The sequence below is a fragment of the Aulonocara sp. 'chitande type north' Nkhata Bay genome, linkage group LG6 (genome assembly GCF_057382095.1).
Source record: "Aulonocara sp. 'chitande type north' Nkhata Bay isolate Kocher_YH1m ecotype deep benthic linkage group LG6, A_spYH_male_GT1.1, whole genome shotgun sequence".
Lineage (NCBI taxonomy): Eukaryota > Metazoa > Chordata > Actinopteri > Cichliformes > Cichlidae > Aulonocara > Aulonocara sp. 'chitande type north' Nkhata Bay.
The window spans coordinates 18,737,011-18,764,838 of record NC_141349.1 but is presented as its reverse complement, the minus strand read 5'-3'; the positions used below and the strand labels follow the sequence as shown (position 1 = coordinate 18,764,838).

The 27,828-nt window shown below is 41.1% G+C and overlaps 2 protein-coding genes across 4 annotated transcripts in view; one reads left to right on the top strand and one right to left on the bottom strand.

Annotated features, from left to right (window-relative positions):
* Positions 1 to 1,724, top strand: part of arhgap10 (Rho GTPase activating protein 10) — a 52,069-nt gene extending 50,345 nt beyond the window's left edge. For all 3 annotated transcript variants that reach the window (XM_086295398.1, XM_086295400.1, XM_086295397.1), the window contains one exon: positions 217 to 1,724. In XM_086295398.1, the coding sequence (XP_086151524.1) occupies positions 217 to 305 (89 nt within the window). In that variant the 3' untranslated portion in view covers positions 306 to 1,724. The remainder of the gene's footprint in view (positions 1 to 216) is intronic.
* A 7,369-nt stretch (positions 1,725 to 9,093) lies between these two features.
* Positions 9,094 to 27,828, bottom strand: part of nr3c2 (nuclear receptor subfamily 3, group C, member 2) — an 84,680-nt gene continuing 65,945 nt past the window's right edge. Inside the window, exons 6-10 of the mRNA XM_086295395.1 lie at positions 25,824 to 26,162; positions 24,128 to 24,272; positions 19,932 to 20,062; positions 11,002 to 11,159; positions 9,094 to 9,791 (exon numbers count right to left, since the gene is read on the bottom strand). Of these exons, the coding sequence (XP_086151521.1) occupies positions 9,636 to 9,791; positions 11,002 to 11,159; positions 19,932 to 20,062; positions 24,128 to 24,272; positions 25,824 to 26,162 (929 nt within the window). The 3' untranslated portion in view covers positions 9,094 to 9,635. The remainder of the gene's footprint in view (positions 9,792 to 11,001; positions 11,160 to 19,931; positions 20,063 to 24,127; positions 24,273 to 25,823; positions 26,163 to 27,828) is intronic.

The window sequence follows — 27,828 nt, the reverse complement described above, 5'->3', positions numbered from 1 at the left end:
TTTTGCAGCCTGGGATTTGCTTTCTGACATATCTGTCCTGCTAACAGGGTCACAGTGTAACTGAATAATCGCTGTATCCTCCTTTAAACCTCTGCCCTCCACACTCTCTTAACAGTGTACTCACTGGAGGCCCAGTGTCCTCTGTCTCTCTCCCACCCTCATCCCCTCCCATGCTGTTGTTCCCCCCCGTCAGTGACACTGTGTCCTCTCTTGCAGTGACCCAGTCGAGGGAGCCGGGCTGGCTGGAGGGGGAGCTGGAGGGGAAGAGGGGCCTCATCCCTGAAAACTATGTGGAGATGCTGTAGAACCAAAAGGAAATATTTATGGACATTTCATCACGTTCGCCGAGGGAAGTATGGGAAGATGCACGTGCCTCGATAGCCTCGTTCAATCGAAGCCCTGAATTTTCTCAATCAGTAATGACAACACCATATGATGTTATTGGTGCATTTTTGTTTGTTTGTTTGTTGCTGGCAAGTAGACTTTACAATGCATTTGCAAGCATGTTTATGTGTTTGTTCATTTTAGCCAAGTGTTCACCTGATTTTTGACAATTGTAATTGCAAAATGGGATTGCACTTCCAGTGCTCTGCTGTATATGAAGATGCTGTAGCCTCTATCCAAGGAACTTAGCAGAACCAGAGGAGAAGCGTCTCTCTAAGCGCCCTCTGCCCTGTTATACATGGTATCCATGAGCTCAAAGTCAAAGGGTGATCTTCAGAAACCACAAAGTAGAATGACAGCACTCAAAACCACTGTAACATTGACCCCCTCACAACCCGCCACAGCCCTTGACATTGATCCACGCAAATTTGTTTGAGATACCCTTTGTGCCTTCACAGTCAAAGCACCCGGTGTAAACATGCGTACGGGTATGTATGAAAACGATCGGGCGAACTTTTCATTTATACGCTTTTGCGATGTTCTGTTCTTTTGAGAATAGCTAGACATGCAAAAGGAGGCACACTGCTGATGTAATTGTATTTTGTGTAATTGGCGCATTGATTGCACGTTTTGTTTTGTTCTTCTTTTTTTTTCTCATTTTAATTTACAGTGCCGTATCGTTGCTGCCGAACTTTTTCAGAAACGCCTCTTAGCCACCCGATGGAACCTGTTGGGTTAAACACTAACACCTGACAATCAGCCGCAGTCGATTTCAGCAGGTGATCGAAACCAAGTGTTTTTCTTCTCAAATCCTCCGTCTGGTTTGTTGTTTTTCGAGTTCAACGTTACTCAGGTTCTTCAGAGCAAAGGAATGAGACACTCCCAGAAAGTCTGAATTTTGACTTTTATTAGTTCTTTATTAACTTATCGGAAATGTGTGTTTTATTGTGAGCGAGACCACGAAATGCAGTACTTTGAAATATTTGTACCGTTTCGCATCCATCGAGTGTACAAAGCCCTAAAGAGTTACAACCAAGTATATTTACTGCGCTAAGTAATGGATGGGTTTTTTTAGGTTGTCATTTAGATTTGGTTTTAGCATGTGCGCACACCATAATACATTTTATCCTTCAGCTGTTCAGCGAAACACTTTCATTTGTCTGAGAGCTTTGGTTCAGCTGATTGTTTGTGTTTGCAGCTGAGGTTACAATAATTTAAGACAATGATTTATGACGTTTGTAAAGGTTCTTGGCTTTTCTCTCTCTCTTTTTTAAAATTTACCTTTGGGTAACTTCTTGATCAATGTTAAACAAATAAAGATATCTATTTTTGTTCTTTCACTGCATTGCATATTCTTGTCATGAAAAAATACGATAAATGATTTATTTAATTTTTTTTTTTTTTTTTACAAATTAAGGTCTTTAACAGTTTCTTTAATTATTGGACTAATCTCACAACAGCCTATTAAACGACACACATTTCATGGCCGTATTGTGCCGACTGAGAGTTATAACGAAAGTTTGCCGTTTAGATCTTTGTCTGGGAAATGTGCAGCTTTATTAATGTGGAACGTGTGTGGTTTTTTTTGCTGATTCATCCATTGTGTCACTGAAAAGGCTCCCAGTTTCCCACAGAGTCTAAGAATAAAATGATGAAATGCGGATTCATCCTGCAGCCACTTCACATACACTGAACCCTGTGGTGTAATGTAATCCTTCCTCTTTATATTGACCTGTGCTGGGCCCCTCCGACTAAAAGCTACTTCCAAAAAAACTTTCCATAAAGGGATTAAAAATAGATGTTAATCTTTTATGGAGGAAAAACACACTAATCCACCCTCCTCACCACTCCCTGATCCATTAACATCTCAGCCTCACGCATGTTAATTCTTAGACTACATCTGTGTAATTAACACACCAAATGGCCTCCAGACCCAGAGCTTCGGCCTCTGTTACATAATCACCATCAGTGCACCCCCTGCTACACTCAGGCCTCCAGTGAACGGGCTGATGCGCTGTTTAGCAGCGTAAACACATGCAGGCTTTGTCCATTTAAAGAAAGGTTTTTAGTGGTTTTAGTGGGTGACACATGTCCACCAGCCCCCCTGAAGCAACTGTAACATTAACATTATGAAATGAGGCATAGCTAATGAGATGGGCACAATAATCCCTCAACTACCACTACCGCCACCACCACTGCCACCCACTCCTATGGCTCTTCATCATCTTCCCTCCAGCAGAATACTGCTGAATCATAGACGTGCGCCCTGCCTGCCTCTCACACTCTTTGGACTGTCAGTCAGAAAGCATGCCATGCTGCAACGATCTGCCTACCTATCTCTCTCTCAGTAGTATTTAGGCTCATCTCTGCTCCCTGCTGCCTCAGCCAGTGATTCACTGAGGCTCTAGTAGTTTCAAAATCAATTAAGCTCCATTCATTTATTAGTTCTCGTCATTGTGTGAAATTGTTGAATAGGAACAGCGTTGGGCTTTTCATATTTGAGGCTTGTTGAGCTGCCCTCCACTGCCACTTAAGATTGAGGTCAGCCTACCTGTGCATGCATTATTCATTAGTGTGCATCAGACTGGGGTGATGTATACATCAGTGTCACCATGTCGACTTACTTGATGTGTGTGAGTAAAAAAATCCAGATAGATGTGTTCATTTCTCACATCCCAGCCCCCCACCGGCTGTGTGCCAGCTGTCCTCTACCTCCCATGACGCAGTGTCCTTCAGCCCCCAAAAAACACACACACACACACACACCGTGCCGTGACTCAGCCCAGATCAAAGCAGCGCAGCAGTTTACCTACAACCGTGAGAAAATGGCACAACTGCCTTAATACTTTCCTGTGTCTCCATCACGCTTCACACTCGTAGACTCGGTGTATTACCGGGGCTGAAAACTGAGTGGGAATTTGGAGGAAAGTGAATTTCAAACATAAAGGAAAGAGTGTGTTTTCGTGTGTGTGCGGAAAGGGGGTGGGGGTGGGGGACTCCTCAGCTGAGAAAGTGGGCCACAGAAGCCGCCATGTGTGCGGGTGCAGCCGTGAAATCAGCCTGATCCAATAGATTCTGTTTATCTGGCACGACTACAAGTGAAAGCAATTGGAAATCTGGGGGAGATTTGGAGAGGGCTGTGGATTCACAGAGAGAGAGAGGGAGAAGGAGGAAAATGAGCAAAAAAAAAAAAGTAATACTGTCTGCTCTACAGTCTGGCAAAGCAGGCGTGTTTTCAGATCAGCCTTTAACAAGGTTAATGGTGATTTTTCTCCACAGGCGTCGTTTTACTGTAAAAGGCTCACGCTTGCCCGCTGCCTTTTTGTCATTATTCACTCTTCCCTCTTTCTGTTTCTCTTCATCTCCTCTCCTAGTACCTGCTGATGCTTCTCTCTGTTTTGTTTTCTTTACCTTATTAATATCACCGCCCACCAAATGCAGCTGTTTCAAATACATCCATCAACTCTTATAGTTTGGGGCAGGGGTATCAAATACGAGACCCAGGGGGGCAGAATCGGTCCGGCACAGACCTTTTCCTCCTAATAAAGATCTTCCCCTTGGTCATTTTTCATTTTTTCTTCTTGTTGGTCCAGAGTAAAAATGTAGTTTAATCACAGGACAGGCAACTACAAGCCAGAGCTTTTTATGTTATGTTGCACATTTATTTACTTACAATTTCAGTTCAACTATATATTAACAGAAAGAGTGAATTTCAATGGTCCGGCCCACTTAAGATCAAAGTGGGCTATATGCATCCCATGATGTAAACGAGTTTTCTAGCTTCTTCTCATTGGTACAGATTTCATCGCACACGCCTTTAAAACACACACACGCACACAGTTGCACACAACCCATAAATTACAACAAATGCTTCAATTTAATGTTTTTTTTATTAGAATCTTGCAATAGTTTGCAAACACAAGTATGGCAATATCTGCATCAAGATATACAGTAGTAACTGCTTTCGAAGATGTTTTATTGGTTTATAGTGAGGGTTGTCTACTGTATGTTTGCTGAGAATTATTATACAAAGCATCTGAGTAAAAAAGTCAATTTTCAAATTGGAAAAAGAAAGAAACTAAAAAAAACAGGAAAAAAAATGTTGTATATATTTATAAGAAAATGCACTGCCATGGCTGTGGAGATATGGCTTAGTCTCTCTACACCCGAATCATTATTGTGAACAGAGAATGGTGATGATGGGACTCCACGTACAGTGACTCCACCAAAGTGTACTGTGACACTGCAGTTAGAAAGAAAAAAAAAAAACCAGACAAATATCCCGAGTTATCCCGAGCCGACAGGGAGGGAGTTCATTTAGGACAGCTTTGAAGATAGAGCCGCTCCCCCAAGTACGGGGGTAAGGGTTGATTTTATTGTTTGCAGTGGGCGGTGATTGATGACCATTAAGTAAACAATACATTAATCTTGCTCCTCCGAAGCATTGCCTCGACACTTGGGGGAAACACACTTACAGTCCCTTTTAGCGGAGAGTTAGGAGATGAGATGTTTTGATACCGCTCTCAGTCGGCTGTTTTAGAATTCAATTTCCCCAAAATTTACCAGACTGACTGTAGACACTCTCACATCAGCCACAATGCAACTCCACCACTGATGGCGCCAAAGCCCTTCAACAAATGCCTCCACACGTTGATCCGGGCAGTTATTTTGAATTTGAATGCTCACTGGGACATTAAACCTCCATAAGTGTTTAAAACGAATTGCAGAATCTGCCCCTAAATAACATTTTAAAAAGGTTTTACCTCTAAAAATGATGCTTCTACCGTGACCTTTGCCGTTGTGCGAGTGCCAGGTCTGTCTCCTCTCCTATTATGCCAGCAGTGGCTCATATTCAAACACTGTGGTCTTGAGCCCCGCCTGACGGCGCCTCAAACAACACCATTCCCTGCTATTTCCTCTTGTTTCCAGTCTTTATGTTCAGCCTAAGCAGATTTCTGATTTCAACACTGGAGTGACGCTCATCTTCTTATCTAACTCTCTGCAAGCAAGCGAACAAGTGCGTGTCCCACTAAACTATATCCAAAAGTATTTATCTAAAAAATAGCCAGCTCATATATCTGGAGGACGATAAAGGAGATGGAGCTTGATAACAACATCATCTTTGCATTTTTTGATACTTTTAATTTGAAGGTCCAGAAGAAAAAAAAAAAAAGGGGGGGGGGGGGGGGGTCATAATTGAAATTGGCTGGATGGTCGGGTAAACCGCAGCTTCTCTCAGTGTGTGCACAAGGCCAAAAATAATGTTCTGTCACATAGCCGCAGTTTCAATAGTTTGTGACTTCTTGATTTTTATTGTGGTGCTCATCAACAATTACCGCCACGGATTAGGAAATCATTTCAACAGCAACAAGGATCCATCACTTCATACATCTCGTTACAAAATAAATCCTTTTTTAAATCGTGGTTTGTTTGTTTTTTCTCTATGAGTCGGGGAACAACAATGCAAAAAGTAAAAAACAGAAAAAAGATGCAGAATCAAATAATTTTACTTAATAAGAAGATAATAAATGTTCTCTCTCTAACATTCAGGTAGTAAGTTCCATAAGTCTCTCACGATGTATGATACATTCATTTCTCTGTTTGGCCCTTTGCCTGGTGCCAACCCCTTTCTTGAAATTCTCCTCTGTGATCCGACACACAGGACATGGCGAGTGGGAAACACACATTAATTTTTTTTTGTTTGTTTGTTTTTGTCATTTTTTTTCTCGAATATTCCAACAAGATGGTTAAAGTAGAAATGTTTTATACTACACTCAACATAAGGACTTGCTGTATTATTTACAATATATACTGTAAAACTGTAAATCAGGTGAGATAAAAAGGCACAAGTTTCCCTTTTTTTCTTTTTAAATACAATGTAAACATCTCATCAAAAAGCATGCAATAACATTTCATTTTACAAAAAGGATATCGTTTTTAGACAAAGTACTTAAATATTGTTTTCCAGCAAAATATAATTCTCTCAAAAATACTTTCCCATTCATCCTATGAACCTTTAGACAGTTTATTTTTTAAAATTTTGAATTCTTGAAAAGAAAAAAGAAAAAAAAAGACAAGAAGCAAAATAAAGAAACAGTGACAGATCAGCGTAAGGGCACGGCAAAGATGAATCGGGTACTGCATGATAATGACTGCGCAGGAGAAATTATTATAAAGTTTATGGCAAAACACAAGAATCCTAGCCTTCATGAGCGAACCGGGCCCACACACACACCAACCTCTTTGTGAATTACTGAAAAAGGATTCGGATTTGGGAATGACAAAAAGTTCAAATACCCTGCTTTGCTTTCCTCTACCCAAAAATACAGTATCGAATGACAGTCGTGATCCCAACAATGCCAACCTCCAAGCAGTTATGTAAATAAGTAAGTAAAATCACCTTGACTGATTTTACTTACTATCTTTTTACACCAACGTCCAAGCAATTAATGACGTAAGTAAGTAACAGCCCTTTTCCACTAGTACCTACTCAACTCGACTGACTCAAATTTGGTTGTTTTCCATTACAATCGAGTACCAAATACAGTACAGTAAGTCCCATGACACAAACACAACACAACAATGGAGGATGAGCTACCTGCTGCTCGGTCTAGTTCTTTTTGTCAAACTCGAGGACCACAGTGTTGTTTGTTTGTGTAGCCATTTTTCTCCTTGCTGAGTTTCAAAAATTTTGGTGAAGGAGTCGCTGTCATGACTTGTGGAATGACGCCACTGGCTAGGCAATCAGTGCCATGTGGCCTGTTGATGTAACATTTTCGGTTAGCCTCAGAACAACCGCCGAGAAGGTACTAAAAAAAGAACCTGGTAGCAGGTACTACCACCTACTCGAAAACCCTTAAAAACCGGGTCAAGTCAAGCTGAGTAGGTACAAGTGCAAAAGGGCTATAAGTAAGTAAAGTTACTTACCTACTTACTCTGTTATGCCAACTTCAAAGCAAATAACAACACAGACGAGACCTCAGTTGAGCACGAGGCCACAAATACAGCACGCGGCCACCCTGATGTGGTAATGATGTCGTCTCTAACTTTAGGCCGGGGTGACCATGCAGAACGTTTTGCTCCCCTCCCCCACCCCGCATTATCACAGTTGCTTATCGAAACAGAGAATTCCTACGAGCTGCACTGACGCCTCATTTCACATTGTATCTTCTCTGTGCAAAAAAATCTAAATGTGGAAATAGGATAATCCTATAACATTAATGCATAATACCCACGCCGAAAGAGCAGATCATCTATGCACAAGCTTGCCAGGAGGAAAAAACAAAACAAAAAAACGCACACGCACTCCATACACACATGTAAATACACACTTACAGGGCACGAAAAAAAGAATAGTAATATTCACACACCAACCCCCCCCACCCCCACCCCCCCCACCCTCCCCTTGCACACACGCGCACTCTTTTTCTTCCCCAGCGACTCTGTCGTTTTTCAGTAGCATCATAGTAGTGTTCCACAACCACCCGGAAACCAGTGGGGTGTGAGACGAGCTAATGGTCCAGATGACTGGGCCTCGCCATGCTTTTAAAATAGTAGCACTTGGCCCGAAGATAGGAAAAAAAAAAAAAGGAAATAAGCAAAGTGAGGGAAAAGTGATCATACCAACACATCTTCATCAAGCTCTCGTCGTCGTGTACCTTAAAAACGTCTTCTGTACAACAGCTGAATAGAGTGTGTTTTTAAGAAGTTAATACCTGTACACATCTGCCTGGGGTTTGATACGTTAGCTGTTTTTACTGTAAGCACTGCAAAGAGTTAACGCTCCGTCTTGGATTATATCGACTTTACAGAGTATGCGTGTTTGAACTGCGAGCCCACGTGGCGTACTGCATGGACTGTTCTACCAAGTTACTGTACATGTTATGTTTTGCCTGGCTTTTGTAGAAACGAAGCACCTTAAATGTAAAACGACTGGCTTGTCAAAAACTTAAAACCTTTGCAACACACGTTTCTTTAAAAAAAATGCTTTTTATTCTTTCTGGGAAGAGTAGATAAGTGTCGGTTCACAAAGGGCTGGTTTCGCTTCATTGTGAGTAAAAACAGACATTTGGACAGCTGCTCTGGAGATAACACAAATAACAGCAATTACTATGGATGCACCTCAGTCAAATCCATTACCAGCGGACTGTACTGAAATTGTTTCCGTAAATGCATTATGTTTTTCCATCCCGCCGCGCTCCTGACCATTTCTGCACAAAGGTAAGAAGTCTCTCGTCAATATTGTCTTTAATTCTACACCACCATGCCTCTAAAATAGTGACTTTATGACATGGGAGCATCACGTGCAAAGCTTTCTTTTACGCGAGAGAGAGACGTTTGTGTTTCAAAACAGCTTTAGCTTTGGACTTTTGCATATTAGTTTTGATTGTTTGACTACACATTTTAACTTTGAAAAAGAAAAATCAGCATGTAAATGTCAGCGATGGCTTATATGATACCGATTTTAAAATTGAACCTTGTTAAATTTGATGCGACTATTCAGCTTATGATGATCCTTGTATAGCCCTTGGAATATATTCAAATAGACCTTTGTCTATTAAGTCTAGATTTTCTGTGCCTCCTCATTAATGTCCTTTTTTTTTTTGCCCTGCAGTCTCGTCACTACACTGCAAAGCAAATGTAAATATTGGCATAATTTTTTTTCATAGTGCTATTATCTGTGAAAGACTGCATAAGCCAGAGTTAATATTTGCAACAAAACCTTTTCTCTAGATTTGTAAGTAAGGGAGTCCCATTTCTAGTGCATGTGGAGTGCACCTGTGCATTTTGTGTGAAGGCATGTGGACAGTTAAGTGTGTCGATTTCCCTCTACGTGTGTTTCTGTGTGTGTGTAGTGAATGTATCTAGTGCGCCCTAAGAAATGTATGGCTTTATCTCCATAGAAAATACTGTTATCGTCTTTGGGGCAGGGGGACATTGGTGTACTTCGGGATGCTTTGTCACATTTGTCACAAGTCCTTCTCGGTGTGTCACGCTCGGCTTCTCAAACTATCCGCAGCTCTAAACCGCTCGTGGTGACTGCAGGGTCAAAACCTTCTCCCCCAAACTTTCTCTTTTTTTCTTTTTTTTTTCTAAATCTTTCCATCCAGTACGAGGACGCTGGCATACTGAGCGACACGGTGCGGGCCAGCAGGACGGGCCTTCCCAGCACATTTCTTCTCTTCCCTGAACTTTTCTCGCTCCTCTTTTTCGAGTTCTTAATGCCGCTTCTGTCCCATCTGTGTAAAGAGTCACTTCTTGTGGAAGTAGATCGTGTGAGTGAGGCCTGACTCCACCTTTGGTATCTGGTCACTGATGATCTCCACCAACATTTCGGGGAATTCCACCTTCAGGGCCTGGGACTCACGAAAGGTGTAGAAACAGAAGTCCAACAAGTTCCCCACCAACTGGACACCACAGAGAGAAAAATATGATTATTAGAAACATAACTGGGTTTTTTCCACTTTATTTTCTAAATTCTAAATTATTTCCTACTTACCAACGTTGTGCAAAAGTCTTAAGCCACCCCTAATTTCTTTATATTTAGCTAGAAAAACGATTCCACTTTTCTGAGTTTGGAATTCCATACATTTTGACAAGATTCCCAACACCACTGGCTCTAATGCAGTCCAAAACCATGGCTGGGCCCATTCTCTTAACTTTCTCTATATATACTGATGACTTTAACCATTAATGTCATATTTGGATTCATCTCTTCATCACACGTGCTGAAAGTGTAATCTGTTTCCTTTCATTGAGAATGGCTTCATGACAGCGCCTAAGGATACACCTCAAACTGGTTCATCTCTTGTGTTTTACACTTGAATTATTCACAGGTACACTCATTTTCAGTCCGCTTCTTGTACCGACTGAAAATGAGTGAAAAAGCAGCCAATAAAGGAAGTTCAGAAAGCCTGGAGAACAATTGCTTAAGACCACTTTAAAAAATTGCAAGAAAGTCTGACTCCTTGGAAGCAAAATATAAAGACGCAATACTTTCACACAGTACTGTACATGTATATTTTTTAACTGTGTGTAAACTGCAACTGAATTTCACTGATTGTCTTTACCACTTGGGGGCACCACTGATTTTTGTCTGGGCAGCCCTTCTTTAAAAGAAGGGTCATCTGCCCAGCACTAACCCCATTCACTCAGTCATTAGGGTCGTTGAATCTCTATGACTGCTCTCTCTTGCTAACGCTCACCTCCAGAGGCTGTGCCTACACTGTCATTCTCCCACGCACTTGTTGACACATGCATTTAAAAAAAACAAAAAAAACCTCATTTTGCACATTTGCTATGGTGACCAGTGTGAACTTCAATAAACTGCAAGCTGATATCGATCCCCTTTTGTTCCATTCACCAATACGAGCCTCATCACTGCCTTTTCCAAAATAACCTTCCCTCAGGGAGAAAATGGGATGTAATAATCCTTATTCCAAGCCACGGCACCATTGAACTGCTAAGTAAACACATTATCCAAATCCACTATTTTGCCATTTCACTGAGAACATTTCCAGTTGTATCAGAGCCCTAAAGTGCATAACTAGACTGCCAAGGGAAGGCAGTACTGTATGCAACTGGCAAAGGGGGGGAGGGGGGGTCAAGGGTACTTACATCATGCATGGCGTCCAGCAGCTTGGTGAGCTGGAAGAAGCGCTGCCAGGTTTGGCCGGAGTTGTTGGTTGCTTTTCCCACCGAACGCCGGAGCTCTTTAATGTAATTAACCCTCATCTCCTCGAACGCCGCCTGGTTCTTCAGACCCTCTTTGGGAACTGGGAATCAGACAAATCATTACGTCATTGATATGGATGCAATGACTGTACAACAATTATTTGAAACGATTTAAATTTTAATGACCCAATACTAGCAATGAGGACTAAACAGTGCAGACTTCTCTACTTAAACCTGTTAGCCGTTTTGACATGACTGCAGGGGACTTCGTACTGAACAGCCAAGCCTGCGATTCCATTAGACATATACAGGAAGAAATATTCGCCTAATGTGTCTCTATTGTGCTCTATCTGGGCTACGCTGAGAGCTGCTGAATGCTTTTCAGATAATTAATGGTGTTATCACAATAAATATTCAGTGGGCTGTAGGGTTGGTTTTAAAAAACAGCAATCTGAAGAGCAAGTTAATGTTCAATTTGTCATCTGTGGTTGTATTTTAAAACAGTGAGGGCAATGTGTTAAAGTAATGATCAGGACTGTTGGGTGACAGTGTTGGTTTTCTTTATATTACTTCTGTATTCGTTATAAAAGTAGTCAAAAACAGGGGTCTTTTAAATAGTAAAAGTCAATCCCACATTAGAAAAACGTAGTTATCCACATTTTCACTCATAAACATAAGACAACTCACACATAGAGTTTTATTTTTTTTAGAAAACACAAGTATTACAAATAGATGCCTGAAGTAATTTAAAATGGGCTCATCTTGTAATTGTGGCTCCAACTCCACTGTTTACAATACTGCTGCTACTGTAATCAGTAATGGCCAACAAACTGTATATAAAAGATGGAAACAGGTTGCAGGCATAAAGATGGACATAGCTACCATGAACCATCCGGTGGTTTGTGAAGACTCAATTTGAGGTTAGCGTTTTCACTATTGCCATTTTAGCTTCAAAAAACATATGTGATGAGGAGGGGTGGATGTGACTGTGAAACCTCCAGCTCATTGGCTGCTGACTTGTCAATCACATGCTGTTAGCCAACGTGAAAGTTTCTAAACCTGCATTCTTCTTAATGACCAGTAGGGGGCAACTCCACTAGCTGCAAAGAGATTCCCCGCTCCTCCGCTCCCAGTCACCGTGACCTCAGTAAGCACTTTTGTGCTGACATCAATCACTAGTTTTAAGTGTTACTGAGTAAAACATGGAGATCACTTTGTAAATGATGATAGCCAGTAGAGTGAAAAAGGAGGATAAAGTAAGGTACTCTTCACCGTGTGAATGACGAGTCATCAGCCATTGAGCATGCAGTTTCACAGTCAGATCCACCCCCGTGTGATGGGTGGTTTCTCAAAAGCTACGATGGTGATAGAAAAAAAAAGCTCATCTTGAGGTTGTAAAAACAGCTTTAGTAATCAGCGGTTGACACGACAACATCCGTCTTTCACATGCAACTCATTTTGTCCCCCCCCCCCGCAAAAAAACCAATCCAATGTTGGTCGGGTTGTGGTTTTTACAGCATTCATTCTTAGCTGTTTGAGAATTCTTGAAAACACCAAAAGGGAAGTTGTTTTTTTGTTTTTAACCATTCATAGTAACTCCGCTCAAAACAAAGCACATTACTAATTAACTGTGACTGTTTTCCTGTCTCGCATGTTTCTGAATTGATTTTCCTGTCGTGCTGAAACATTTGACGCATTTTAAAAATGTCTGGAACATGCGTGTTAAATATGATTTGCAGGTAATGGGCTAAGCCATGCACATCCCGCGGTATGTTCCTTTAATGTGCAACTGTGTTAAGGGTAATTAGAGGTGCTTAGTGAATTATGCTCTGAAACCCACACAGTAGCCTGTTTTTGCACATTTTTCCTGTGCTGTTGACCTGAGCCTATTTAGCAACTCATTACAACCACTTTCACCATTTCAAGTAGTAATTAGTTTCCATGTGTAGCAGCTGGTTCATGAAGGATGACAGATATAGTGAAAGGCATTGATTCAAAGTTATCTCAGAAACAGTGAGAGCAGAAAAGGAAACAATGGTGCTTATGTAATTTAAAGGGTCTAATAATTTTGGTAGCCAAACCTAATTTATTAAGCGCAACGTTCGGCGCCCGGAGCTATTAAATAACGTCAACCTTTCATTCTCATAATAATGACTTGGATTGTGGCACTTAGAGTTAAAAACTGGTCTATTAGAAATCTAGATAATAATGAAAAAAAAAAAAAAACCCCACAGTAATTACACCACGAAGATCCATTTAAACATCTACAGTATCATTTTGTCTCACTCCGTCTTCCCACCTGTGCAAAGGATCATGTCATGGATACATAAAAAAAAGCAGTACATCCTGGGGTTTTAGAAAACGAGCTATTCAGTTCAATTCAATTTGATTTATATAGCACCAAATCACAACAGCAGTTGCCTCAAGGCCTTCCCAGCTAAAATGATTTGAATACAATCTGAGATGAACAAAAACAACACAACATATTTCACTGTGCCATTACTTATTTAACACAAGTAAGCAAAAACTACAAAAGCGGTGTGCGCAATACTGAGTACAACCCATGACTCAACAATTTGTAGAAGCATCTTAAGCAGCAATAACTTGAAGTCCCACCACAGGACTGTTATCAGGGTTGAGGTCCGGACTTGGACACCTTGATCTGCTGCATGACCCAGTCTAGGCCAACCTATAGCTGTTGGACAGATGGCCTCATATTTGACTCTAGAATACTTATACTACAGGAGAACAACTATAAGGTGCTCGGGACCTATGGATCCAAAACAAGCCCAAATCATCACTCCTCCACTACCGTGCTTGACAGTTGGCATGAGGTGTTTGTGCTGATGGTTTCACCAAATGTTGCACAGTGGACGTTGGCCAAACATCTCTACTTTAGTCTTGTCTGTCCAAATGACACCGTTTGAGAAACCTTGTGGTTTGTTTGGATGCAACCTTGGAAACCTAAGCTGTTCTGCTTATTTTTTTCTTATTCACATGACTGTATGCATGCCTGCTAAACCTCTTAAATAACATTCTGCTGCTGCCATACAAAGACACATCTCACCTCTCAAAGCTTAAAAATCAGGTGTGCTCTTTGAGGCAACATCTTTAGTTTTCCTAAAGCCAAAATCAAAAAATGATGCTTTACAACACAGTAAGGCCTCAAATGAATACAACATAAAAGCTGCTAGAAGGTCGAGTGTGTTTTGAAAATGACACGTTGATTTTGATATTTCTAAAATATGTCAGTATTAATGGTGCCTTCGCAGATGTGCAAGTTACACATGGTAAGGGCAATAATTAACTCTGTTCCACCATCACTGGCTTTTGAACTACACAGTCATTCATAAACCAGATGGTTCATCTCCTGTTTAGCCTGGAGGATGCAGCATCTGTTATTTTCACAAAGAATTAAACAATTTTTTATATCAAACCAAATGACAGTTTTCTGTTTCACTTCAGTCCTTCTTAATTTAGCTCAGGACCAGAAATGAAGTGTTTCTGGATCTTTATATAAATATACATGTGTGTGTGTTTTCTTTTACATGATGGGTTTTGTGAATGCACAGACAAAAATATGTTGCTTAGGTCATACAGTGATTTCTGCTACAGAATTATGTGTTTCTAATACACTGGTGACTAAGGGCTCAGAGATCATGGCCATTTAATACCGGTTGTCATCTTTGTCACTTGCATATAGAGATTTATTCAGTTTCTTTTAATCGTTTTACAATATTATGCACTGTAAATGACATCCCCCCCAAATTCTTTACAATTTTTATTTTGAAAAATTGTATTTTTTAACTACATGACCACACAGTCTTTACACACTGGTGAACCCCTCATTATCTGAAACACTGTCAGCCTCTCAGAACGGCTCTTTTTTTCCTACCAAATCTTGTTAATGACCTGTTGCTAGTTAATAATTACCTAATTACCTACTGAAACATGTTCAATAGGAACACGTTGCTGGCCTCAAGCTCCAAGCATCTTATATGAACTTTAGCAACAACGATCAGCTGATAGGGCTTGTTTGAATTCTGCAGAGTGAACAGCCACAGGCAAAGCCGGCATCTTGTCAGTCAAAATTGCAGGTTTTTTAAAACAGATCTTTGAGAGTATGTATTTTGGTGTGTGTGTGCTCCTTCTTGTCTCTTTCTATGTAATTCTTTTCATCATACTTTTAGGTACAATCACCTCCAGAAAACAGATTGTACCCTGGTGCTGTGATTTCTGTGCTGATTTCATGGCTGACATGATGAGAATGTGCTAAAACCCTTGGTCGCATTTGGACCTTTTGTTTTTCTCCCACTGACCCACATACACCCTGATTAGAAACTGACCTGGCATTCAGGGGCGGCACCATGACCGGCCCTGAAATAGGGCATTTATACCACTATAAATGATGTCAAATTGATTTTTGCTGCAGGTCGAGAGCACCTTCAACTGGGCTGCATTTCTTTTTTGGGAGTTAAGACGCTGCACCGTGTGCACCGCAACCACCGAACAGCTCTTTTTCTTAATGTGTTTCAAAGGAAGCAGCGCATATCTAATGCCGAGAGAAGATGCTCTTACCATGCGTTTCGCCAAACTACGTGCAGCTTCCTGCTCTCGGTAGCTACATGCCTAACTGACAGGGTGGCTCTTAGTTTTGATTTACTTCCTGATAGTAACCAAGTTTGCAGCTAGTCCTGATTATGACTGCAATATAAAGCAGGTGAAAGTGCTGAATGACAATAAATATTTATTAAAAGATTATGCAACAGAAAAATAACCAGCTGCAATAAAAGGAACACAGTATTTGACACAGTATTTGAGATTGTAACCACTTCAGCTCCGCACACACACACACACACACACACACACACACACACACACTTGTCCCATCTGGAATGAGGCTCCGGAGCCATTTTGGAGAGAAGCAAGATGACGGTTTGCAAAGGAAACAAATGACTGAGATCATCAACTTTATCTACATCTTTGTAGAGGTGAGGAGCATAACCGGTTCAAGCAGGCCGCTGCTACTGTACTGAATCCAAACAGGGTCATGAGACACCGCGGGCTGACTGAAACCTTAGCCAAGGTCACAGAGGAATAACAGCCCTTGTCTCTTTTCCCTTTATCCCTTTTCGCATGTCTGTTTCACTCGTTTATTCTCTCTCCATGCAGCGCACACATTCCCTTTTGCAAAGCAGCCTAAAGGCACTCGCAAACTCGGTGACTATGTAGTACTTGCTCAGCTGACAAGTTCTGACACCTCCTCTGTAAACATTTCTCCCGCTACTCCTTCCACAAGGCCCGAGTATTATATCTGAATGATGGTAACTAAGTGAGCCTCCTACAGCGCCTCAGAAAATCCTGCAATAGACTGCTCCTTTTTTTGAAATTACCCACAAGTGCTCTGCCAAACCTCCGTACAGTACAGACATGAAAGACGAAGCATTGAATGATTATTTTCTTCCCTCCCCTTCCCTCATTTTTGAATGTTATATTTTGACTAAATCCAATAACTGCAGCAGACTAAGCTAACTGTGAAGCATCTTAAATTCCCTGTTTTGATTCTGCATCCCACTTTCTTTTATCCACACCCTCGCTTTCAAAATTCTAGCCCGGGTTTCAAGGAAGTGGAGAAAAATAGCAGGTCTTGGAGCAATGCCTGGTGCTTGACTGGCCTTTATTAAGTACAGCAGGGCTCTCTGGAAAACTTCCAGAGGACCAGTGAGGAGAGGGAGAGGGAGGCCGCGGCAACAGAAGGACTAGCTCCGCCATCCCACCACTCCCTTTGTCTTCGCTTTCTTTCTCCCCATAGCTGTGCACCTGTCTCTTTCTCACCAACCCTTGCTCCGTCAACTCCAAAGAGTGTTTTCACTCTTTAAATCGAACTTTCCCGTCTTTGGTTTCTCATTCTCTCCGCATCGCCTTGCTCCTTCTTCTCTTCTGACATCCACATTGTTAAAGTCCAGTTAGAGCTCTCCTTCTTTCAGAGTTCATATTCAGAGAAACGCTTTCACATTTGTTCTTCCATATGTCGCTGAGCTATAGAGCCAAAATCGGCCTTCCTCTGCTACATCGCAGTACAGTGCATGTTTAAAATACTTGTAGACTTCCCTTCCCTTCCATTCAATACTTAAAAAAAACACTTTAATGAAATTCAAAGTATTCACTACTCGCTTAACTAAGTATATAAGTATATAAGTATATTAAATAGAGTATAGATGCTTAAAATGATGCTGCAGCTGCCAGTTTACAGTTGGTGCAAAGCACGGCAGCAAGGCCACTCATAAACACTCATAAACAGAGTACTCCAGAACTAAATCGGCTACCCAATTGTGACAGAATCTAATTTAAGGACATATCAATTTCTTGGAAATCGCTGCATAATATCTTTCTGCTTTATATTTCAGAACTCTTAACCTCTTATTCTGCACCCAGGCTGTCAGATCAGAGAATCAGGAGCTGTCACAGTTTCCACACTCAGGGCTTAAAGCTCGAGCTCAACTGATATTAGCTATGTGCATATCTAAAAAATTAAATAAGTTAAAGAAAAAAGAGTCAAGTCAAGGCAACGGAAAGACACGTTTAAAACATGTTAAACATATCTTCATATATGTCATGCTATAAAGTATGTGTACACAATCGTGACACATATATAGCAACAGCAATTAGAAGTGAAACACAAACAAAACTAGAGTTGTTGCTCATGCTCACAGATGTCTGGTTTTTATATATATATATATATATATATATATATATATATATATATATATATATATATATATATATATCGTTTGTGTTGTGCTAGATAAAGAGATGGGAGAAACAAAGTTGAACCATGTTATGAGGGTTGATGTTGCATAATTTGCACCCTGCAACTTCCCTGTTGGCAACAAATGTTTTCAACAAACCCAACAATCAGCTGGTCTGGGCAGAGTCGGGACGGGCATAAAACGGTCATCCACGTCTTGTTGTGGCAATAAAACAAGATTATTTTTAAACTGAACTCTCACATTATCTTAGCAAGGACTCATAAATAACTGGGAAATCTGTTTATGCTTAGCGATTTAAAAACAACACATATCTGTATCGATATAACTTAAAAATGTTAAGACAATAAGTCGATAAGACTTAAAGGCTCTACTTAAAGCATTCAAAGTGCTCAATCAGCCCTTCAGTTTCAAAAATCAAACTTTGTCTCGCGTCATAGCCTGCTTTTGTATAACACATTATGGTCTATCTAGTGTAAATGTTCTCATTTTGTTGTTTCTAATTTTTGTAACTTCTGCCAGCCACCTAACTCCAGTTTTAAAAGGTGCTATAGAAATACAGTTTAGTAATATTAGCATTCCCGCTGGATCAAAATTATTCGGTACAACCTGAAGAAATGTGGGCTACACTTTCTTTGCGCTATTGACATTTACTGTGTCCCTGCTGTGTAAAGAGAGAAGTCATTACAGGCACCAAAGCTTCCTTGTATTTCAGAAAAAACCCAAGCACTGAAAATATGAATATAAAATGTACAACTTTATCAGGATTTCTAAGTATTTTAGTAGATGTACTTAATTGAAAGTTTTTGAAAAAGTTTTCATTTAAATAAATAAATTTGTCCAGTAAAAATAAAAATAAAAACCCTCCAAGTTTTTTATATGGAAACATGAGATTGCTCACTACAGCCTTTCTGTGCCCTTCTGAATGTGGCACATCTATCGACACCCTACACAGACAAATGCAAGACTGCATCAGGTCTCTGGTGTGATTTAAAGCTTTGTGTTTACCTTTTCATTAATTCTAGTGTGTGTGTGTGTGTGTGTGTGTGTGTGTGTGTGTGTGTGTGTGGACAGTAACGTTTTGATAGACTGCTACCATTGACTTGACCACAGCCACTCACTCTGTTGTCATAGTGAAAAGAAAAAACAGAGGCTACTTTTGGTTTCCAGTTGAGCAACTTGGTCCAACGTATCTTCTCTGTGAGGCTGTAGTGGTGGTGTGTGTGAGGTGGTATCACAGTGAGACCCTCAGTACTGAGCGGCACGAGTGTTAATCCTTGGCAAAACAACAAAAAAAGCAGCAACGGAAAATAAACCAGAGCACAACCGAGAAATGACACCATCTCTCTTTCATTTTGCATACATTGCATTTTGCCACAGGTGCCTGCAACACCAAGTCTATTTTTCACACTCTTTGTCTCTGTTGAAGAATTACTAAGAATTGAACCGTGGGCGCCAGGAAGGCAGATACTGCCAACGGTGTCTCGAAGGTGTGTGGTGAAACTGAACAGACAACACCTCATCGCCACGTTTCCTTTGTGAGATGGCAACCTTTTTGGTTAAGAAGAAGCAGTTTGACTCAGGCTGTAGCAATCCACATCATGACGCCTTTAATTGTGATCCTAAAGTTAGCGAGGGGGGATTTATATCGCAACAATGACATACGCTGACTGTTCTTAGTCTGATTCTGCTAAAGCTACACTCACTATCCTTAAATATGAGGGAGGTTTTTTTTAGGTCACAACATAAAATGAAAACAAAGAGATTTGGGATTTGTCCATCTGTATTATATAACGCTGTTGAAAGCACCAACGAAACAGTGCAGTACAAAGAAAGTGTTAGATGCCCGTCAGCATTGCCGGGTTCACAAAACATCGGATTCATCTCATCTGGGCACTTTTGGCATCAGCGGAAATGTTGGAAGCCGGGACCCTACGGTTTGAATGCTGAGTCACGCACATGAAATGTGGCAGGTGTTGCGAGGTACTAGGAAGGTCCGAAGTGGTTCTGAACAGATGGCTCGATTATTAGTGTGGAGTCTATGATAGCCAGGTGTGTAAGTGGAGAATAAATAAGAGCCGTGCAGGTTTCCAGTCCACTGCTTACCTGTGCTGAGAAGCAGGAGGACCTTCATGGAGAGGAACTCGTCGTAGGTTAGCTGCAGTCGCACAAACTCCTGGCTCACCTGCCTCATGCCCAGACACAGGTCGTACATGGCCGACTGCTGCATGCGCTCCCTGAAGAGAGACAGGCAGAAAAAAAAAGAAATTAATAACTAGCAACTGTGTCGGTGTTCTGTTACACTCCTTTCCCCAGTACAGGCTCACATTTATTCTCAGTTCATTCACTGGTTATTTTCTATTTATTTATTTATTTATTTTTGTCGATACTAACTCACTAACAGGCTTCCTCGCTCTGTTCCTACCAAAACTAGTTCAGTCCAGTGAAACAGTGTTTCCACACAGTGCAGAGGAGGATCCTTCCAGTCTGGGCTAAGACCAGAATACCAAATCCCCCCAGATTGCAGATTGCAGAGCGCTGCGTACGGTCTCACAGCACAGATGCACCAGTTTTCCAAAGCTGCGGCAGACTACAGCAGACCCCGTATCTAACCCCAATCCCCATAAAAAAAAAAAACACATTTGAAAAATTGTGTGTAATTCCAAACACATCCATGTTGGCAGAAATGGCACACATAAACATATGTTAAGTACGCATGTGCATGCTTACCAATCAGCATCAGTGCCTGTGCACCAGAGTGTCAAAAATACACCAGTTGCGTTGATTTGTCTCACTCCCCTTCTCTTTCACACACATTTTATCGCTAAAATCATCTTGGGTATGTTACACAACTCTCTCTCTCACACTCACACACACACACACACACACACACACACACACACACACACACACACACACACACACACACACACACACACACACAAAGAAACGGGACAAAAAAACAGGAAAGCAAGAAACACTAGAAGAGATAAAGCACAAGCCAATCAGAAACACTCTCTGCAGATGCCACAGATTCTCTGGCTTTGGATGCCACTTCACTCTGCTATAAATCACCACCGCATCAGGACTACAGTAATTAAATGCAAGTGGTGCGCCTTGACTTGAAAGAGGTTGGACTTTTAACCACAATGCAGTGACACCACATCATTACACAGGCAGCGCGGGCGGAGACTTATTCTGATAACAACTACATGTAATATTATGTAGGGGGGACCGGGAGCAGCCGATTGGAAATGGGTGCATAATATTCCCATTAAAGCACAAAAAAAAAAGACACGCAACGCCTTTACAGTATTTACTGTGCAGCTGTCGGCTTCGCTAAGTAACTGATAAACTGTGACGTCTGAGCACGCCCGCTTCCCCGCTGTGCAGTGCCGTGTATGTGAGCAGTTTCGCAAAGTGCGGTGTAATATCATTTGATACAACTTTGGGCTGGAGTTTCTAAAGTCTCCACACGTTTTCTCTATCGCTACCTCTCTCTCTCTCGCGCTCACTCACTCCCTTCCTGAAATCAATTTTGCTGAATCACTGCCCAAAATGAGCGCCTGGTGTTGGGGAAGGAAGAAGCAGAAGAAGAAGAAGAAGGAGGAGAAAAAAGAAGACAGCAGCAATCTCTCTCCTTCCCTCTCGCTTTCCAATTTCTCTGTATCTCTGTGTGTCTGTCTTCTTCTCACTCGGTTTCCTTTTCTTTCTCTGTTTCTAAGGCAAAAAAGGAAGAAGCACAAGACTGAGGAGAAAGGAGAGTTCAGAGTCTCCTTCAGCTGCGAGAAGCTCCCAAAAAGCTCACAAGAGAAGGACAAAGGAATCATTTAGAATTGAAATGAAATCACAATTAGTGTTCTCTTTTTTCAAACTCTCAAATATCAATGTCAACATAATTCCTCAAAAACTTTGTTAATATAATTTAAAAGTTCACAAAAGGGTCTTTGCAGATGCATCACAAGGGCTCATTGGGAGGACGCTTATATGTGTTTGATTGACAGCTGAGCAGCCACGGGATCAGTGGCACAGTTTAAATAACGCTGTACCACTGGCTACAGTTTTACACACTAAGGATGCACAATGAGTCGTGAACACTTGATAACAAAGAATAAAGAGAAGTTTAGATCAGCTGTTTGACTTTAGGTATGTTTTTGAGCAGTTAAACTGTTCGCCCGTGTTCAAAATTTAAATTCAAATGAAAGTAGTAAGTTAGATAAATAGAAAGGAAACCAAAAATATAATATGGTAATGGATGGATTATAAAGCACTGTTTTACTCTATCTGAGATGTGCTTTATGCGACATGCCACAGTTATCCATTCACACAAGCACTTTTTAAATTTTATCTAAGTGCTTTATATCGAACATTCACACTCTGAAGAACAGATCAGGAGCAACACGGGTAACTCAGCATTTTGCCCAAAGACACTTTATCATGCAGACTGGAGCAACCAGGTACTGAACCACCAACCTTCTATGCTCTACCTCCCGAGCCACAGCCACCTCATACATTAACAGCTATAAGCAGAATAATTTTTATAAATCTATGATGCATGCAGTTTCCACATTTTTACAAAGTAAAAGCAACTGTTTGCACTCTATAATTATAATGTTTGAATCTAGGGCAAGTGATGTGATCTGACTCGGGAATTTACTGATAATAATGGACAAAATTTGACAGATGTACATAGCTTTTAATGTAAAATGAACATCCATGCTTGCTGTATTTAGACTCAATTGCAGACAGCTAAGTGAGGGGACAGGGTGCTCAATAAACGCTTTAATGCCCTAGGCCAATAAGCACTTTGTTGCTATAGAAACAAGTGGACACCGTCCTCTGCCCTGAAGACTGACCGGAGCTCGAAAAGTTATGGACAAACTGTGTACCCATATTTGACCTCAAAACAACAACAAACACGCACACACACCTTCGCTCAGAAAGAATCAACGGGGATGGCAGTGACATCCAGGCTGCCCTGATAGAGCAGCAAGCATGTGACCAACATCCAGGCCACCACCAACAGCCAGTCTACATCTCCTCTGCTCTGTCAAGCTTAATACCAGGCGCATCTGTCAAAGGGAAAGGCTGCTGTATAGAAACCAACACAGCAACTGCAAAGTATATATATGTATGTATATATATATATGCATATTTATATATAAATGATTAATAATCATTCATTATACTCGTGCTATTCGTTTTTTTTAAACATCTTTTCTCTGTGTTAGGACTTATTCAGAGCTGAATGTGTCACATGAACCATTCGGTTTCTATCACAGCGTAAGATTTTCCCCCTAAAACTGATTTCAAAGTAGGAAACACAATTCCTAACCTACTGTGTCTCATTTGGCGCTAAATGAAACTCAGGATGTGAGCTAAGCACACAGTGATACAACATGGAGGTCCCAAAAAAAAGGGGCTTTTACTGTAGCTGTGTTGCACGAAAGAGTTTGTGCTCCTATTTGGTTGTTTGTGTCTCTGTATTTATTTATTTGGGACAAACTGACCCAGTGACATTGACTTATACAAGCTATTAGTTGGGAGCTTTTAAAGCAGCCTCTGACTGAACATGCTCCTCTACAGCAGGCTGCCTAGAGAAGTTACCGTTCTCCCCTTTGATTAATTCTACAACATTCAATTCATCAATGGCCACGCACTGCAGCTCCAATCAGAAAATATATATATATAGCATATATATAGCATACGTTTCCTTTCTGCCTGCTCCCCTGCTCAAACATATTAACACAGATCAACTGGGCTATTGACTGCTCTTGCCAGGCTTTGATGGTCTGTGCCTGATGCAATTAAAGGACCATCAGAAAGTACAAACGTGTTTTCTTGTAAAGTGCCAGAAATCTGGCGCGAGATTATGACCTCGTTTAAAGTACATCCTGACTTCCTGAGAGGGAAGTCATTACCACAAAACCTCATTGTGGCCTTTTAGTAGCTTTTGGGTGGCTTAATAAAACGCTTAAAATAGCACAGACCCAAAATGCACTGCTTACTTCCTTATGTTTATGCATAAATTAGCATTTCATGAGTGGCTAAAAATAGAACCAGCCACTAATAGTGTAAGCCTGGCTGTTCACTCAATTACTATATCGACTAATTAACTACTCTAAAAACCAAATTGTGCTTTTTCATGTCTTTAATAGATGACTGAAATGGTTGATAAAGGGCATATCTCCTCACTGCCTTTAGTCTCAGTACTGCTACCTGCTAACTGTTACGACCAATACGATCTAATAACATGAGAGCCATGCGTGCGTTACATTGCAGATATGGAAGTGTGGACCTACTCGTTAAAGATGAGGTCAGGGGCAAAGTAGAGCATCTGTCCATTGGTGTGTTTGTAGGAGCGCCAGCTGAGGCAAAAGGAGGACAGACACATCCATGAGTACTGGATCAGGGTGATTTGGTCCTCAATGGGCAGGCTCCGGAAACCTAGCGCACATGAACACATGCACAGCAGACAGAGACAACGTCACGTTTTAAATGCAGCAAGGAACACTGAGTTAACGCATTTGGACTTAAGCAGCAACTTAAAGAGGCCTTTATCTAGCCTGGCACGTGTGTGTGTGCGCGTGCGTGTGTTTACTCATGTCTATGCATTAAGCGGCGTGTATCTGTGCTACAGCGAGCAGTTTTGTGCCCGTTTTTTATTTAGACATGATAACCACTGGGAAGTATTCACCCATTCTTGTTTCATGCAAATCCCACAAGGCCTCCAGATATTGGCATGCCATCTACGGAGCTCCAAAAATAGACTCAAATAGGAAACTTGCCAAACTCTCAATCAAACTCAGGCAAGGAACCCCTCCTTATCCGAAACACACAGGCCAACTAAGGACACCCAAGTGACTTATCAGGGCTTAGGGACTATTTCAGTCTATATGCGTGTCAATCTGCCAAAAACAATGATTTGTATGAAAACATTTGTGGGAAAGGTATGTCAAATGCCTGGCTGTCAACACCGTTTAGTCAGTTTATATCACGTTATGAGGGTCTTCTCTAAACTGTTACATCTGATCTGTGTGTGTGTGTGTGTGTGTGTGTGTGTTTTTACAGGCTGCTTTAAAGTTAACATCAGAAAAGTATATGTGCTTAATGACTGACATAACAAGAGACTGGGCACATTGCTGTTACTGACATTGCTGGCCCGTGTTGCCTTGCGTGTCACTCTGCCACATCCAAATGTAAACTGAATGCCGGCAGGGGGCATATCTGAAAGTCGAAGGTGCTCATTTTGACCCTTCTGTCTGGCTTCTATTTATATGTCCGGATATGGCAAGCAGACACCGTGGAGGTATCAAATATTTGCAATACAGCAAATTAAACAGGCTCAAAGAGCTACCTGTGAGGCATCTTTCATTATGTCTGCCACTGACTGGAATTTTAGGGGAACGTGTTTATTCCTTCTCAAACATTATTTTCTCTCAGCTTCCCGTAATCTGGTGTATATGAAAAAATTAATGAGAAAGCTGTTCACATAACAACTGGCAACACTGATGTAAATTAGTTTTGTTTTTTTTTCTTCTATAAGAAATCCTAATCTTGATTTTATTAAATGGTAAAATAGGATTCATCTCTAATCTTGTTGAAGCACCGCAGAATTATTTCCTGACCTAATATTTAAAATCAAAATTGGGTGCTCTGACAAAACTGGCAGTGTTTTATCCGAAAAAGATCAAAAGTGAAGATGTTGGCGTGTTATCTTCATTAAAACCCCTCTTCATAATTACGATATAGAGTCCCCTCTGATTTATTAGGCTGGTATTTTTACCAGCTTACCACTTTTTTTGATTCAGCCATAAATAAAACTGAATATCAATTCTTTTGTTAGCAGTAAACTATAAGGCCATGCACATATAACCTACTTCTCTTACACATGTCTTTAGGACTGCTTCCACTCTTTTCCAACATTCCTAAACATTTCTAGCAAACATTCCTAAACAGCACTTAGGCTTCAGCCCTCTTGCACTAATGGTCACTAACCTGGAAGTACTTTGGCCCATTTCACCATGCGTACCATCTGCTTTCCAGCCAGGCGGTTGAGACTGGATAGCAGGTGGTCAGTGGTGTCAGGCTGTGAGTTGTCATAGCCAGAGTACACTTCTTCGGGCTCAATCAGCTCCAACACGCTGCAGATGGAGGGCGGCAGAAAAGGTGTGACCACCCCAGGCCTGTGGGGCACCAGGGCATTGGCAGCACTGGCATTCAGCTCCTTCTCTGAGGACAGGTAGCCTCCAGCGCCACCTGTAGCAGTTTGGCCATCCTTAGAGCCCTGCAGGTCCTCGCTGACTCCCTTCAGCTTCAACTTCTTGGATTTCCGTGCTGCGGGGTACAAAAGAGCCTTTACTAACAGTGTTAATGGTGGTATTTTTTCTATTTATGTGTCTATCTATGGGTATAAATAATATGCAAATGCAACAAGATGTACTACTTAAGTCAAACATTTATGTCTGCTGTGCTGCTATCACATAAAAAGTGTTTGTTCAAGTTCCTGTTTACTCACACAATCATATAGGTTTTTGGAAGGTAGTAAACATTAAGATGCAATACAGTCACCTACACTGGACTGTAAACCAGCTAATTACTAGTTATAACATTATAAGTTGTCAATACTATAATATAAGTGTTATTCTAATTTCCTTTTAAAATCAAGGTTAGTCAGTAATTTAACAGAGCCTGCTTCTGCCGGAGCTTTCTTCTGGCTTAAACTGAGGTTTTCATTTCCACTGTCGCCAAGTTCTTGCTCATCTCATCTCGGGTCATCTGATTCTTGGCATTTTCTCTTTGTTCTCTTAAAACTCTAACATATTTTGGCACATAAGCCTTCATAACTTCTCTCCTCATGGAGCTTTTTAAACAACAGATATAAGCATGTTTAATTTTACCCCTTTCTGCCATGTCTAGGGTGTAAAGTCTCATAGTATATCAAAAATCAACCATTTGTGGGAGCACAGCTGGTAAATACTTACAACTGAAACTTAACTAGAGCCAATCAAAATGTGGGACGTTGTCTGACGAAGGACAGGGTATGAAAATTATGTGCGGTCCCACATAAGGTGGGACATCTGGCCATCCTACTGCTGGTATAAAAAGTTCCTGACAGGCACTCTTGCTATGCCAGTGTGACTTCTCTTCAGATACTCCAACTTCCTCCCAAAGCCAGGTTTGTTTGGTTAACTGGTAACTCTAAATTAACTGTAGGTGTGAATTTGAGCATGAACGCAATCTATCACAAGGCTGACATAAAAAGACAGCCTTTCACCCCGTGACAGGTGGCATAGGCTCCAGCCCAGCCCTCATGCTTTTGTTGCTATAACCACCTTATCTCCATGTATTGCGGTTTCATTGTGTATCATACATCACAGTTCTGATGACGAGCCTAATTGCATTGCCATTAGCCAGATAGACAATAATGATGGCTAGGATTAGCTTTCTGCGAACGCAGTTGTAATACCTTGAAATGTAACACTTTCCTTCTGGGGAAGTAATTCCCCCAGACCCTCGTAGTAAAGGCAGGTTTTTACCTTCCTTATTCTTTCTCCATTTTCATCCCTTAAGTATTAAAGTGTAACGTGTTTATAGAGATCAGTTGAGTCTGAATTTTGCTTTCTAATACTGTCTCATTGTCAGGATTTTAATTTTTAAAACAGAGCTTCTAACCAATAAAGGACATCTGACCAGTAACCATGTGATGTTAACTCCTTGGGCCATTTGTGTGACAATGTAAATATTACATGTGTGACAATCATGGTGACGATGTAGGATCAAGAGAACAAGACCCGAGTCACGCAGGACTAGAGACCAGTCTGCAACCATCTGTCAACCACCATTTGTGAGTGAAAAATTAGTATTTCCCAACAGGTTGTGAGCGGTTGCTGGAAGTTGTTGGCAAAAAAAAGTATAAAGTCCCAATCACACAGGCCTATAGAGTGGTCAATGACCCCCTGGCAACCACCTGTTGTTAGGAAAAAAGGTATTCCCCAAGATG